Source organism: Heterocephalus glaber, unplaced genomic scaffold (assembly GCF_053883595.1).
Source record: "Heterocephalus glaber isolate CG9 unplaced genomic scaffold, H.glaber_assembly_v1.0 deba00001497, whole genome shotgun sequence".
Classification (NCBI taxonomy): Eukaryota; Metazoa; Chordata; class Mammalia; order Rodentia; family Bathyergidae; genus Heterocephalus; species Heterocephalus glaber.
This window is the reverse complement of record NW_028258320.1, coordinates 49,768,721-49,783,277: the sequence shown is the minus strand read 5'-3', so window position 1 is coordinate 49,783,277 and position 14,557 is coordinate 49,768,721. Positions and strand designations below refer to the sequence as shown.

Genomic DNA, 14,557 nt, shown 5'->3' with positions numbered 1-14,557 from the left:
AGTCTGGCAATAAAATGACACAACTAGGATAGGATTGGCACAGCAGAAGCAAAATCTTTATATGTAGATGAAATGATTATCTACAGAGAAAGTACTAAGAAATCTCTAGGAGCCCCTAGAATTTGTACTTGAGTTTAGCAGGATTAGAAAACACAAGGTATATATAAAAATTCAGGTCTGTGTATACTTGCTATAAATGAAGAATTGGATATTGAAATTTAAAAGTTATGTAGGAGTACAAAGGACCTAGAAAAGCCAAAAACAAAAACAAAAGCAGTGTTGGAAGACATTTAGTACCTAATTTTAAGACTTTTTCTAAAGCTACAGTAATCAAGGCAGTGTTGATGTAAGGAAAGACATATAGATCATTGGAATAAAACAGAGAATCTAGAAATAGAACCACACATATATGGTCCACTGAGTTTTGAAAGATTATTTAACATTAGCATTTTATAGAATATAAACTCAATTCAAGAGCCGAGGAGGAGATAGTGTTTTCAGCAAACGGCACTAGAACACCTCGTATCTGTATATAAAAAATTAACCTCAACTCTTTTTTTCCATACATGAAAATAACTTGAAGGGATCTATGAACCTAAATAAGAAAGCCTAAAAGTGTAAAACTTTAAGAAGAAATTATAAGGGAAAATATTTATGAATTCAGGGTAGGCAAGAACTACCTAGGATACAAAAAACATGATATATAAAAGAAAAAAAATGATAAGCGGGATTCCATCAAAATTTAGGACTTTAAATGACATCATTAAAATGAAAAGTAGTCCTTAAACAGACCATATTTACAATGCATATAACCTATGACCAGAATATATAAAGAATTCTTAGAGCTCATTAATAGACAACCCAATTAAAAGGTAGACATGAGATGATAAATAGCCAGTATAGCACAAGGAATGGTGTGCAACTCTAGAATCAGAAAAATACTAATCAGTACAACAACAAGATTGAATTATACACTCATTACGGAGATGAAGTTAAAAGTTTTAAAAGCCTTGTCATGACTTTTTCTTTTTGTTGGATTCTCCCTCTTTGGGTTTAATTTGTCACGCCCAATGGATTCATTCTGCTGGGTTTCCTGGGGTTGTGATCCTCATTGTCTTTTCCTAAGGTATTGTCTAAAATATTTTGGAGTGCCGGTTTGGTATTCATGAAGTTCCTGAGGTGCTCTTTATCATGAAAGCATCTTATTTCTCCATCAATTTTGAAAGATAGTTTTGCAGGGTACATCAATCTGGGTTGGAGGCTGTTTTCCTTTAGGGCTTGAAATACATCAGTCCAAGCTCTTCTTGCCTTGAGGGTTTGCATTGAGAAGTCTGCTGTGATTCTGATGGGCTTTCCTTTGTATGTGATTTGTTTCTTTTCTCTCACTGCTTGTAGAATTCTGTTCTTCTGTTGGATTTCTGGAATCCTAACTATTATATGCCTATGTGTAGATTTTTTTTTGATTAAGGCTAGCTGGAGTCCTATATGCCTCACTTATCTGTATGTCAAGTTCTTTTCCCCTCCTTGGGAAGTTTTCTGCCATCACTTCTGTGAACAGTTTTTTTATGTCATCTGCACTCTCTCCTGTTTCTTCATTGACTCCAATCAGTCTTATTTATTCTTCTTTGCATCATCTAGCAGCTGCTGGATTGATTTCTCATGTTCCCTTACAATTTTAAAGCAATTTTTCTTTTCCTCCTCACTAATTGCAATCTTATCTTCTATATGTGAATTTCTATCCTCACATTGGTTCATTCTGCTGTGCAGACTTTCGATGGAGTTTTTAATCTCTTGAAAATCTGTATCTGTTTTATAGATTCCATTTGTTTCCTATGTTGGGATTCCATCATGTTCCTCAGATCCTCTATATTTTTATCTGTGTCCTCTCTAGATTTATTAATCATGTCTTACAACCATGAGCAAAATCTTTGCTGTTATCTGAGTAATTATTTCTGATTTCATTTTTCCCAGATCCTTTTTTGTTGCCAGTTCAGAGAGTCCAGGTGGTTGAGTATCAGATTGCTCCATCTCATTTCCCTTTGGGGTTGCTGTAGGTGATCTGGAAGTCTGTTTTTGAGGCTTGTTTATGTGTCTTCTCATTTCCACGGGGGGCAGTGCTTCTGGCACCCATGCAGCTCACCTTCTCTGCCCTAGGAACCTGGGATGGAGGTGGGGAGCTTCCTTCCAGGTACTGGGACCAGCTCACCTTCTCTGCCCTAGGAGCTTGGGATGGCAGCGGAGGAGCTTCCTTCCAGGTGCTGGGACTGGCTGAGCTTCTCTGCCCCAGGAGCCTGGGATGGAGGTGGGGAGCTTCCTTCCAGGTGCTGGGACCAGCTCAGCTTCTCTGCCCTAGGAGCCTGCTCCTGGGGTTATCTTGCAAGAAGATGTCACAATCACTCTATTGGCATCAAAGCATATACCAAAGCAGATGACCATGCGAAACTGACACAGTCCTAACACTTCCTCCTGCCTATACAAGGAAGCAAAGGCAGAAGTAGGAATGTCCATGAGGCTTCACCATCTCAGGAAACACCCATAGAGGAAAAGAGAATGGTCAAGTGGAAATGTAGAAGGGAGGAAGACTGTCAACTAAATAAATAGCCCACCTGCGGCTCATAGTTCGATGAAGGCTGTTCTCCCTTTTCATGGTCAAGGAGATTGCATCTTCAGGGAGTTCCTCTATACTTGGTATCAGTCCACAGTCATCTTCTTCTTCTTCTTCATCACCATCATTAACTAGAGGATACATCAGAGGTTAGGAAAATAGCACTGAGCATAGTCCTATGAACAAGAAGAAAAAAGCCTTCTCTGATTTGGTTGGTTTCAGTAATGGATTCCAGATGTAGACCAGAAGACACTATCCCATAAATACCAATTATTAGCACTCATTCTATTCCATTCTATTTATTTGCAGTACTGCAGATTGAATGCAGGGACTTGTGTATGCTAGCAAAGTACCCTACTACTGAACAGCATGCCTAGCCCTTTCAGTATATATTCTTACTGAGAAATGCCATGATAAAGAGATATGTTTTAATGTTCCACCTGAAGAGAAAAATTATTTAAAAAAGAGAAAACAATTCCCAGAATTATAAGTTCCTTAAGAACTGTTAAAGATTATGGTAGATAAACAGAAGTCACCATTTCAAGAATTGACTAAAGAAATGATTGTAAACTGAAAATTTTCATCCTGAAATTCACATAATTTAACAAACTTTTATTAATTGAGAGAACTTAAAAACCCACCCAAAAAATAAATGTAAAACACAGTGGAAAAATCAGTAGAAATGGTAGAATAAGGATCTCCAGAAATCTGCTCCTCCAAAAAAAATAATGTAAATACTGACCCCAAAAAGGGAAAAAGTCAAAATCAATTTCTTTAGAACTCTGAAATCAACCAAAGGATTGTAACAATCTAAAGGCTCACCTATTCTTTTTTTTTAGGTGACTGAATCTTGATAAGAATAGTATACTTTGTGGTGGTTTAACTTGCCCTATTTCCATCCCCCTCTCTTCAGCAGCGATACCCTAGGAAATCAACCAACATAAAATCATGGTAGCCAAGCAAATTAGCAGCCTATCAGCTACTTAAGGGGCAGAATGAGTTCAAAACTCCAAAAGCTCCAGCCAAGAACAATTGACATTGTTTTCTTTATCTGAAATTCCCTGTAAACCTCCACTCACAAAGATTCTCTTTATTTGATCTTATTCAGAGCAAGCTGAAACAATTAACAGCAACTCTTTAACATCATGGCTGCCTGACGTGGTAATAGTTGAGGCTCTAACCTCACAGTCAAAATATTCACCTACATTTCAGGCTCTGTAGATGCTCCCTCATTTGATTGATTACTGAATGCCACTCCAGAGCTTGCTTTCTCAGTCCTGACATGTGTGGGACCAAAATGACTCCATTTTGGAGCCGTCTCCTTTGTTCTCTCAAATTTGTGCTTAAACTAGGAATTCACCACTTGAAATTCCTGAGTTTATTACCCAACCACCTGTGTACCCGGGGAGAGAGAGTTCCAGGCACACTATCTGTAGGATAAGCAGTTAATGAGCTGACTGTCCACACAAGATAGATGCGGCCATTAGTGGGTCTGCTAACGATCAGTATGTAACAACCGGCCGTTAATCTTTGCCCCTTTTCTCCCTCACAAAAACCAATACATAATCCCCTTCGACCCCCAAAGCCTAGCCAACCAAAACCCTACACTTCATATGTATTGAGTATTAACCAATCACCTGGCTACTAATAACCAAAGCTTGTTGTATTCTCAATAAAAACCCTGCTAGTTAGGGACTCAGGGCTCTCAATCTCGATCCGCTGTGTCGGTGACAGTTGAGAATCCCTGCTTAAGCTTGAATAAACGACCCTTGTGTGCTTACATCGGAAACGGCCTCCTGGTGGTCTCTGGGACTTCACAATCTGGGCACAACACATGCTGGTGATCACTACATGAGGCTGATGATAACCAGCACTATGCCCAAGACTACTACTGGCAGGTCCCTGGGAAGAGTCACAACAAATGGCACCACTGCTAAATGGAGTTAATCAGTGTACCCAAAGGTGGCAATATTAGGGGCTGTTCCTATGGGATATTGTGACGCTGTAATGATTTTTCTGGTTCATGCACCCAGTAGTTTTTGGTGTTTTAATCATGATTCCTTTATTAAAGCTTATCAAGAATTTAGTAGTATACTATTAGTACTATGCAGTCATTACATAGTCAGGGACCACAGTAGGGATGGGGAACAGATAAAATCCTGGGCCCTTACCCACTACTCTTTGAAAGCATTGATACGGAAAAGTTTTAAATAACTTAATAGATTGAATATTAAGGTAGTTGTAGAAGCAAAATAAGTAATGTGTTCTTTTAAGATTTGCTTTTCCTGTAACTCCTTGTTTAAGGTGAGGATTATCTGACTCTAACCTGTAACTTCATTAACCTAACAAAGTTACCATGCTAGGGTGAATTTACAACTATATGTGCCTATCTTGTGTCTGTGACTTGCAAATAGGAACTGGAATTGTTTTTACATATCAAAGACCACTAGGGATGAGATAATGGCTAAAAAAGACATAAAAAGGGAAATGCTGATCAGAGAGGGTACGGATACTGACCAGACTGGTTTCTGGTGTTCCCGTCCGCTGGTGAGAAGAAATTTTATTATTTTATCTGAATTCTGTGTCTCTGTGTATTTCTTTCCGAGATTTCCATAACAGCATGATTTGTGTTTTCTTCTGGGGATAGTCAGGGACCATTTTTGCTCTAAACAATGACTCTTCACTTGGGCCTACAGACAAATGGATAACTAAAAGCAGAACAAAGCTTGACTATTTTGTATCCTTTGCTACATTAAAACTTTGGGCCAAATTCCTTCTCAGCTTCTCATATAGATATGTTAATCATTTGGTGAGTATCTGTCTAGGAGTTGGCAACACAAGGTTGAATTGCCCTGAATTTACATGATCTCACCCTCTTCAAGGTTAAGGACACCAGGATGGGGGATTTCCAGTGACATTCAACTATGTCTCGAGCCATTTCCCTGAACCTGTGATCACCTGGATCCCAGGAAAGGCAGAGCCCCATTTGAGTCCACCCCTCAGCCAAAAGAACTCTAGAACTATGACACCAGAACTGAGAAAATCAACCAAATCCCAGCCCACCAGCTAATCCTTAAAACTGGCTCCCTACCTTTGTGGTTAGCCAGTCTGAACCCCTGTGAGTGTGCCCTCTCCAGCCACCTAAGCTTGAGTCTTCCTATTGTCCCTCTAAGTTTCCAATTAAAGCTTTTTTTTCTTGCGGATTGTACTTTAGTTTTAATTTCCATTATTATTAAAAGCAAGGATCTAAGCAAACTGGTGACAATACCAGCCAGAAATTGGTTTCAATGAGTTTGCAGTAGTTGGAGTGGGATGTATGATTTGAATCAACAGGAGCTTGGCATCCACTGGTGTTCTTTCCACAAGGGTTACTCACCCAAACTTTAGGTTGTACCCTTGATGTTCTTTGATTGAGTGTCAGAGACAGATGAGCAGGGTGAGCCACAAGTTTGGCCCAGGCTTATAATTTCAATTTGTTTCTTTACCCAGAGCACAGAAGAGTAGAGTTTGAAACTTTGGGTAATTTCAAATCTAGTTCATTGGATACTAAACAGGAGATATATATTGGTCTACTTTTTCCACCCAGACCCCGAGTTCTATACTCGTTCCAATCCTCTTTACATACCTGTGGCCTCCCCTTCAGAACCTGAATGTCTCGTGAATGTCTTCAGATTCTTAGCAAATACTCCTTTCTTGGCCAGCAGAGCACTGTAGGATCCTTTCTCTATGACAGTGCCATTCTTCAGAACCACAATCTCATCCACTTGGGGAAGAAAGTGAATGCTATGTGTAACCAACAGTCGAGTCTGTAAAAATAACATTAAGTTGTGCTGTCTGCCTGTGTCGACCCTCTTCCTTGGATTACTCTTTTCTTTGTACCAGGGATCAAATTCAGGACCTTGTGCTTACGTGGCAGGCATGGTACTACTAAGCTAAATCCCGGCCCCTTCCCTGGATTACTCTTAAAAGGGAAATACATACATGCCAATTCATACTAGGGCTTTACTTCATAATGTAGTCTTGATCATTTGGCTTATTTTACATCCTCCTTTCCCAAAACCACATCTTAAAACCTGATTCTATGTGAAATGAGACTTTGAACATCATGGATCTACTCATAGTTGTTTTCCTGTAGTGAAAATGAGCTTTATCCTACACACATCCTCCTCCATGTCCTGGGATAGCAAAAGATTGAATTTAGGAAAGTCACCAGTGCCCATGATTATAACTGGTGCATACAAAGCTAAATAATTGTACTAAAGAGCTTTATTTCAGTATGTTAGAGACACTGTGGACAAGAAACATTTATCCATGTCCTTGTTGGTGTCAGAGTCTGGTCATCCTTCGTATTCCTCAACTGACTACTGAGATAGGAACTCTACTTGAGACAGAAAGACAAACACTTATAGATAAGTAATGAGGCTGAATTAGGAGTTGTGAAGTTGTGATGGATTTCTGGAGAGATAAGCTAAACCCACTACCTTTGTTCTGTTTTTCACAACCCAACAGAGACTAGACCCTTCTTATCTAGAATATACAGGACGTGCTCATCCCTTAATTCTCAGTTCAAAGCCAGCTCTTCTGGTGGCTTTCCTGAATCTTCTAGCAAGACTCAGATATTCCTCCAATGTTTCCACTATAGTTTATACAGACTACAATGAAAATAACTCATGTATGGTAATATTATTGTTTGCTTTTCTATATGTCTTTCCATTAAATTGTGACTACATGAGAGCAAAGACCAGACCTTTCCATCTATACATGCAATGAACCTGGCACAAGGTGAGTATTCAGCTAGAAAATGAATGAAACTAAGAAGGTCTTAAGGACAGAACTTGGGGTCAGAAATAGGAGAGAGAGTGAGTTCCTGCTGATCCACTGATTCAAAAGAGAGCCAAAGGGCCTCAGTGGAACAGCAGCCCAGAACACACCAACCTTAACTAGCAGCATTCAAGAATCTTGAAGGCAACAGGCCAAAAATACTGTTAGAATCTCCCTGCCCAGTACCAAGGGAAATTATGTTATCAGCAGAGGGGCTCTGTCAGCCCCTCTTGAAATTTGGCACACTATGTCAGAATAATCATGCTAATTTGCCCACCATCACAAAAGCATGGTCTCTGCCTACAACCAGCTCTAGTGATTTTCTCTGCCCACTTTACCTGTTCTGTCTGATAAGGGTATTGTGAGAATCAAATGAGAAAACAGTGAAAATGCTTAGTAGAGGTCTGGGATATGAGTGAGTATCTAATAAATAACTATTAGATATTATTTTGTGTTCAGGTCAAATCATCCTTTTCAGGTACGGTGTTCTCACATCCTGCAAACATTCTCAGGAAAGTGCCTTCTTAGAGCATAAGGATAATACCTAATAATACCTGAAGGATGACCTGTGTCCCACCAGCAAGTGAATTGTTGGGTCCTAAGGGATGTTCTCTGACACCAGTTCAGTGTCTAACAATTCAATTCAGTTCTGAAACTGACTGAAATTAGCACAGACCCCTAGTTTACAGGCCTACAAAATTGTCCCCCAGGGGCCGGGATTTAGCTCAGTGGTTCTGCTGCCTACCTCAAAGGTGCAAGGGCCTGAGTTCAATCCCTGGTACCAAAAAAAAAAAAATTGTCCCCCATTTCAGATGCCAGTAGATAGTCTCAGGCTCCTCGTAATTCTCACAACTGGCCATGAGCTGGACTCCCACTTAAGGTCCCATAATTTTCTTTTTTTTTTTTTAATCCTTTTATTGGTACATTTTAGGTGTACAATATAATGACATTCATCATTGGAGATATGCACCTTTACATACTCTCTTATTTTCCCCCTTCCCCTGCCCTCCCTTCAACCCCTCCATCCTTCCCTATTTTCAAAGACTTTGTTTCCATTTTTCCATTTTCTCATATTAATTCCATTCCCTTCTTTCCTTTCTCCTACCCCTCCCACTTCCCCCTCCTCTTTGCCCCTTTTCTTCCTATTTTACATTATCTATTATACCTTTTAGTCCTTATTTACACTTTCAGTTTCTCACCAGGTCCCATAATTTTCTAGAAAGCCTCAGGGATCTCAGGAAAATAGATTACTTATTTAATCAACTTATGATGAAGGATATAGATCAGGAACAGCCAAAAGAAAACAATGCACAGGGCAAGCTCTGGAGGAGCAGTGCAGAGCTTTCATGCTGTCACTTTGTACTAGCCTCCCTGCACCTTGATATGTTCACCAACCTTGAAACTCTCCAAATCTCACTGTTCAAGAGTATTTATAACCCAGTCCTACCACCACTTCCTACCTGGAGGTTAGTGGGAGGGCTGAAAGTTCCAAACTTTAAACTACTTGTTCGTGTTGGTGATCATCAGCCCCATAATGAAGCTGTCTAGGAGTCCTGCCCTAAGCCATTTCATTAGGATAAACTCAGGCATGATAGGAGGGGCTTATGAATAACAAAAGATAATCCTATCACTCCTGAAATTCCATGGGTTTTAGGAACTCTGTGCCAGGAAATCCGGACAAAGACCAAATATATTTCTTATTGTAACCATAGGTCAATAAATATTTTTATCAAAATCATTCTAAGAGGTTCAACATAAAAGCCACAGAATGATGCTCAAATTAGCCAGTTCTAATATAAATCACAACTTCATGATGGAAATCTTCATTGGATAGGCTCCAAGGAGATCAGTCTGATACTGTATCTCCTCAGAGGCCGAGAGAGCAAGAAAATAAAATTTGCTTCAAAACAGTATGATTTCCATCTCCTCATCCACATATCTTCATCACTTTGAATGCCTTCTCACCTTGCCATTCAACAGGCCATTGGGACCCAAGACCTTATTGAAAATATGTTTTCCTACATGAGCATCCACGGCTGATAGAGGGTCATCTAGAATATAGATGTCTAAATCTTGATAGGCAGCTCTAGCCAGGCTGATTCGCTGCTTCTGGCCACCACTGAGATTTATACCCTGAAGAAGAAAATGATTTCTATTAAGTACCACTCTCTAAATCCACTTTACATAATCTAATAAGGAAGAGTAAAAGGAAGAAATTTGCCTCAATTGAATATCAAGGGCTTAAAAGCCTTATAAGTTTCTTTATACAAATAAGTAAGTTTCATTGAAATAAGTAACTTGAAACCCAGTAATCAAAGGCAAGCACAAGGTAGCATTTTCTATCATATGATTTACTTATTTAATATTTTTGTTGCTTGCTGTCAGAGTCTATTTGGTTTATGAATATTATCCTAGCAGATGCTCAATAAATGCATCCTGAATTAAGGGACAAACTCATTCCAGACCTATGTCTGTACCAGTCTAGCATCTGAAAAATCACTGTCCCTCAAAGGGTTATTATATTAGTTTTTATTAATGGGAAGGAAAAATGAAAACATTCTAACTATGAAGTAAATTATGCTATATCCATTCTATGGATACAATATCATTAAAATCTATTTTTACAAGAAGCATTTAATAACACAATAAACCTTGGGCCAGTCACTATTAACATAGATGCAACAGATGACATAGTTTTTCATTAGGTTTGATTTAGATCAATAATTCTTGTTTTTGTTTCCAGGCATCAAGTTTAAAAATTCAGAGTTATTTGCACAAAATATTGTGAGCAGTTAGTGCATATGCATGTTTTTTGGTGTTTGTTCCAAACATGACTATCAAGATTGGTCAACCATGTTACTCCTGTGTATTTCTTCCATCGTCCTCACTTTTTTTCATCAATATTTCTTCGCCCTTCAAGGACCCTACCTTCTCTCCAATTTCAGCCAGGTCTCCTCCAGGTAATATTTCCAAGTCTGGGAGGAGAGCACAGGCCTCCAGAATTTGCTGATACCTCTTTTCATTCAACTCTGATCCAAAAAGGATGTTGTCTTTTATGGTGCCATTCTGAATCCAGGACTGCTGAGGGACATAAGCTGTAGTACCCTAAATGAGAAAGGATCAGACCATATGAAAGCTGTACTGCCAGAAATGCAGGGTTGAAGGATGAGGTGGCAGGAGTAAGAAAAAAAGTAGAGCTTAGATTCAAAGAACTATGCGACACGCTGCCTAAACATTTGATATTTATTAATGTGCTTGCATGGTATGGACCAAGGAGAAAGATTCAATATCCTGTTCATCATTTAACACACTCCCCATTAGACTATTAATTTCTTGACATAATCCTGAAAAATCAGAAGATAAATGCACATGCTTCTTCTAGATAATGGTTTTAGTCAGACCCAATGAGTTTCCTAGGACTAATACAGTGCTAACACTTTTAGGAAATGGAATAGATGATATTTTAGGAAACAAAAACTAAAGAACACAATAGGGTACACAGAGAAGATTATTTTCAAAGTGACATAGAGACTGACAAATGCCTGTGTTTGAGAAAGAACTCAGTTATGAGTTGACAATAAAAAGCTTCTCAAAAGGAGTGAGGAAACAAATGTATAGAGTCTTCTCTGCTATGTGTATATATATATATATTATATATATATATATACACACACACACACACATATATATATACACATATATATATAGTGCATGGTTTCTTAAAAAATGCAAATTAACTCATTAGGAGTTGGCAAATAATGATGTTAGTATATTGTGGAAGAAAATATGTTTTTATAATTTTTTTAAGTAGGTCAATATAAAGAATCAGGAGCAAGCTTTCTCATATTTAAAAAAAAAACTTTAACAATATATGAAGATCTTAAGAAAAAATGCTGAAAATGTAGACTTGTTTTTCTTTTGTGTAAATAGTGGCTGTTTTAATAATTCAAAAATACCTATAATCTCCTCTAAATTTGGCTTTCTGGGGAAGTTCAGAGTGTTCATAAAGGTGCCTTGAAAATATTTCCCTTATGTTAAAAAATCATGATTGATGAGGAAATCAATACCCCATGCCAGGTTTTTGTATTGGAAACAAATGCCTTTAAAGATCTAGCTTGCAAAAAAGGAGCCCAGACTAATTGTAATATAGGGTACAAATTCCAGTGTTGATTTTACAAAGCTACTTTTTTCCTATTCTGGTTATTGTTACTATTGGTACAGTTTTTGTTGGTTATTTAATGTGTGTGTGTGTGTGTGTGTGTGTGTGTGTGTGTGCATGTGTTTACTGAGGATTGAACCCAGGGCCTTTGTATGGAGGTACATCCCTAACCTTTTTTATTTTTTATTTTGAGACATGATCTTGCTAAGTCACTAAGTTGCCCAGGCTAGGCTCAAACTTCAGATCCTCCTGCCTCAGCTTCCCAGAGTGCTAGGATTATAGGTGTGTGTAAGCATGCCTGGCATTCAGTTTTCAGTCATCTATTAACAACTCTTTTCCTTCTAGGTTTTGTTATTTTTATCGCACAATTTTGCAGAATTTGAGATTTTCAGAAACATATAAAAACAGCAGAAATGCCTAGACTTTGAAGGAGGATATCTCTAGTCAATAGCTATCCATATCCATATGAGAATCAACTGGAGAGCTCATAAAAAAGGCATATTCTTAGACTCTCCCCAGAGACCCTGGGATGGTGCAGAGAATCTATAGTTTACAAATCTACCAGTATCACCAAGGCCTCACCTACTAGTGCACTCTCCCCAAAGAGAAAATGACAATGAGTGGCCCAAATTTGAGGGTCAGAAGTCATTAGCATTCTCTCTTACCTTGATGGTGATGTGCCCATGGACATTTTCCATTTCTCCCAGCATGGCTGACATCAAGGAGGATTTCCCAGAGCCCACATTACCCACCACAGCCACCAGTTGGCCTGGCATAATGTCTAGGTTCACACTGAAAGAGATAAAAATTTTTGAAGATTTTTTGGGGGATATGGATATTTAAGAGTAGTTCTATACTCTTAAGTGAAATAAACCAGACACATATGTTTAAATACTTCATAGTTTCCCTGATGTGAGAAACCAAAAATGGAAATTAGGACTGAAATGTATAATAGATATTGGTAAATGGGAAGCAAACATTCAAATGGGAAGGGAAACAAGGGGAGGAAGGAGGGAGAAGGGAAGGAAGGGACAAGGAAAAAAAAAGCAAAAACACAAGGAAAAATAGAAACAAAGTTTTGTACATAGGGAGGGAGAGGGGCTTGAGGAGGGGGAAATAATAAAATTTATTTTAAAAGAGTAGTTCATGCCACTTTTCTGACTCTCCATGGAGTCTAGCTTAGGAAAATTTCCCTTAATATTGGAAAAATTGTCTTAGATACATAAGACCTCAGAATACTTCTTTAGTGATTTTCTTTTTAGCTTTAAATAGCTAAAGAATGAACCCTAATTTATCCAATTTATCTATAAACTGTCTGTGCCAAACGCAGGTTTCCAATAGAAAAATTCCCCTACAACCAACAGAGTATTATTGAACAAGTAAACCTACATGGAACCTAGAGTTCTGGCTTACTGCAGTCCTAACTCGGCCACTGCTACGTTGTATGACTTTGAAAGGTCACTTGCTCTGGACTAAGGACTTTTGTTTGTAAACTAACAGAGCCGGGCTAGAATCTAGTTCTGGGTCAATGTTCAAATCTAGTTACTTGATAAATAAATGTTATCTTCTTAGTCAATGTTTCTCAAATTTATTTATTCAATGAGTTATACTTGCTAGAAGCAGATTCTCTGGCTTGATCACTGACAATCTGACTTCTCTAGCTAAGGAGAAGTTCACATTGGGCTAGAATCTTGGGAACACACAAGGTTCTGTGTGTCAGTCCTATTATTTGAATCCCTAGGACATTTGGAACATTAGAAATTTGGTTGTAGTCTTTCTCAACCTGCCCATTGAGCTGAACTTCTTCCAGGCTTAGAGGAGTAAAGTGGGAGCTGTGTCCTGTTTCTCTCTGCAAAAGGAAACGCTTGGGTTTTGGGCAGGTTCAGAGCAGGGTCTCCTGCACTCACTCATACTGGGGCCAGCCCCAGAGACCATGTTAGAGACTGTGGGAATAGGAGAGAAGGGTGAGAAGTCAAGAGAAGGGAGATAGCAAGGTATGAAGAAAGAAAGATATGGCCTGCTTGAGCTTCTGTAGTACTCTGCTTGTACACAGTGGAAGAATTGGATGTGCTGTTACGCATGATGCTTAACAGGCATACTATGGGCAGCGATGTAGCAAGAGTAGATTGGCTTATGGCATGACAGAAGAAGTGACCTGCAGAGTGGGGTGTAGGAATGGTTATTCTGATGTGACTCCAGATCCAAAATTGAATCTTATACAGACAGCTCCCTTTGACCAATCTGGGGAGAAAAGCAGGATTCCAGTGCTCCTGATTACTATTCCTAAATGAATGAATGAATTTAAATTAAGTTTATATTCTGTGTGTATCCTCTACTGTATCCAGAGACCTGGGCTACCTGGGCTACCAGCCAACCCTGCACTATCTCCATTCATTATCTGGAGAACAAATGTCTTCATAGGTTCTCAGCTGGAGAGTCACAGTCCCACAGTAGTAAAGCAAGGTGGAAAATATAACCATGGGGAAAGAGGTTAAGGACCTTAGTTCTCAGCTCATGCCTCTAGGGGTTTAGCCGGCACTAGTATCTAATAGAACATATACACATAGTTTGTTTTCCCATGTGGTCTATTATATGAAATTTTCTGAGAACAGGAAAGCAAGGAGAATCCTAAAGAATATCAGTACGGCAGGGGGACAACTCACTCTCGGATTGTGGCTTCCAAGTCCCCATCCCAGGTAAAGGAGGCCTCAGAAAACTGCACAGCTTTGTCTATTGAAAAAAAAAGTTCCCTCCTTTAGTAACACACCCCACATGTCCGTCTGCTCTTCTACAGCCCTCATATGTCATTGCTTCCACTATCAGCTCCTAGGATCACATCTGTTAGTTGCTGCACCTCACTAACAGGGTGCATGTGAATGCTCCCAGGATGGGACTAGAAGTGGCCAGCATATGAAGTTCTTTCTATTCAGAAGTCCTAAATTCTTTAGCCCAGATTCCTGACCTACAGATGT

The 14,557-nt window shown here is 39.0% G+C and overlaps 1 protein-coding gene across 2 annotated transcripts in view; it reads right to left on the bottom strand.

Annotated features, from left to right (window-relative positions):
- Nucleotides 1-14,557, bottom strand: part of Abcc2 (ATP binding cassette subfamily C member 2) — an 86,571-nt gene that overhangs the window by 25,486 nt on the left and 46,528 nt on the right. For both annotated transcript variants that reach the window (XM_004838651.4, XM_087185121.1), the window contains 6 exons: nucleotides 14,249-14,315; nucleotides 12,251-12,377; nucleotides 10,355-10,531; nucleotides 9,392-9,559; nucleotides 6,231-6,411; nucleotides 2,607-2,736 (listed from right to left, as the gene is read on the bottom strand). In XM_004838651.4, the coding sequence (XP_004838708.2) occupies nucleotides 2,607-2,736; nucleotides 6,231-6,411; nucleotides 9,392-9,559; nucleotides 10,355-10,531; nucleotides 12,251-12,377; nucleotides 14,249-14,315 (850 nt within the window). The remainder of the gene's footprint in view (nucleotides 1-2,606; nucleotides 2,737-6,230; nucleotides 6,412-9,391; nucleotides 9,560-10,354; nucleotides 10,532-12,250; nucleotides 12,378-14,248; nucleotides 14,316-14,557) is intronic.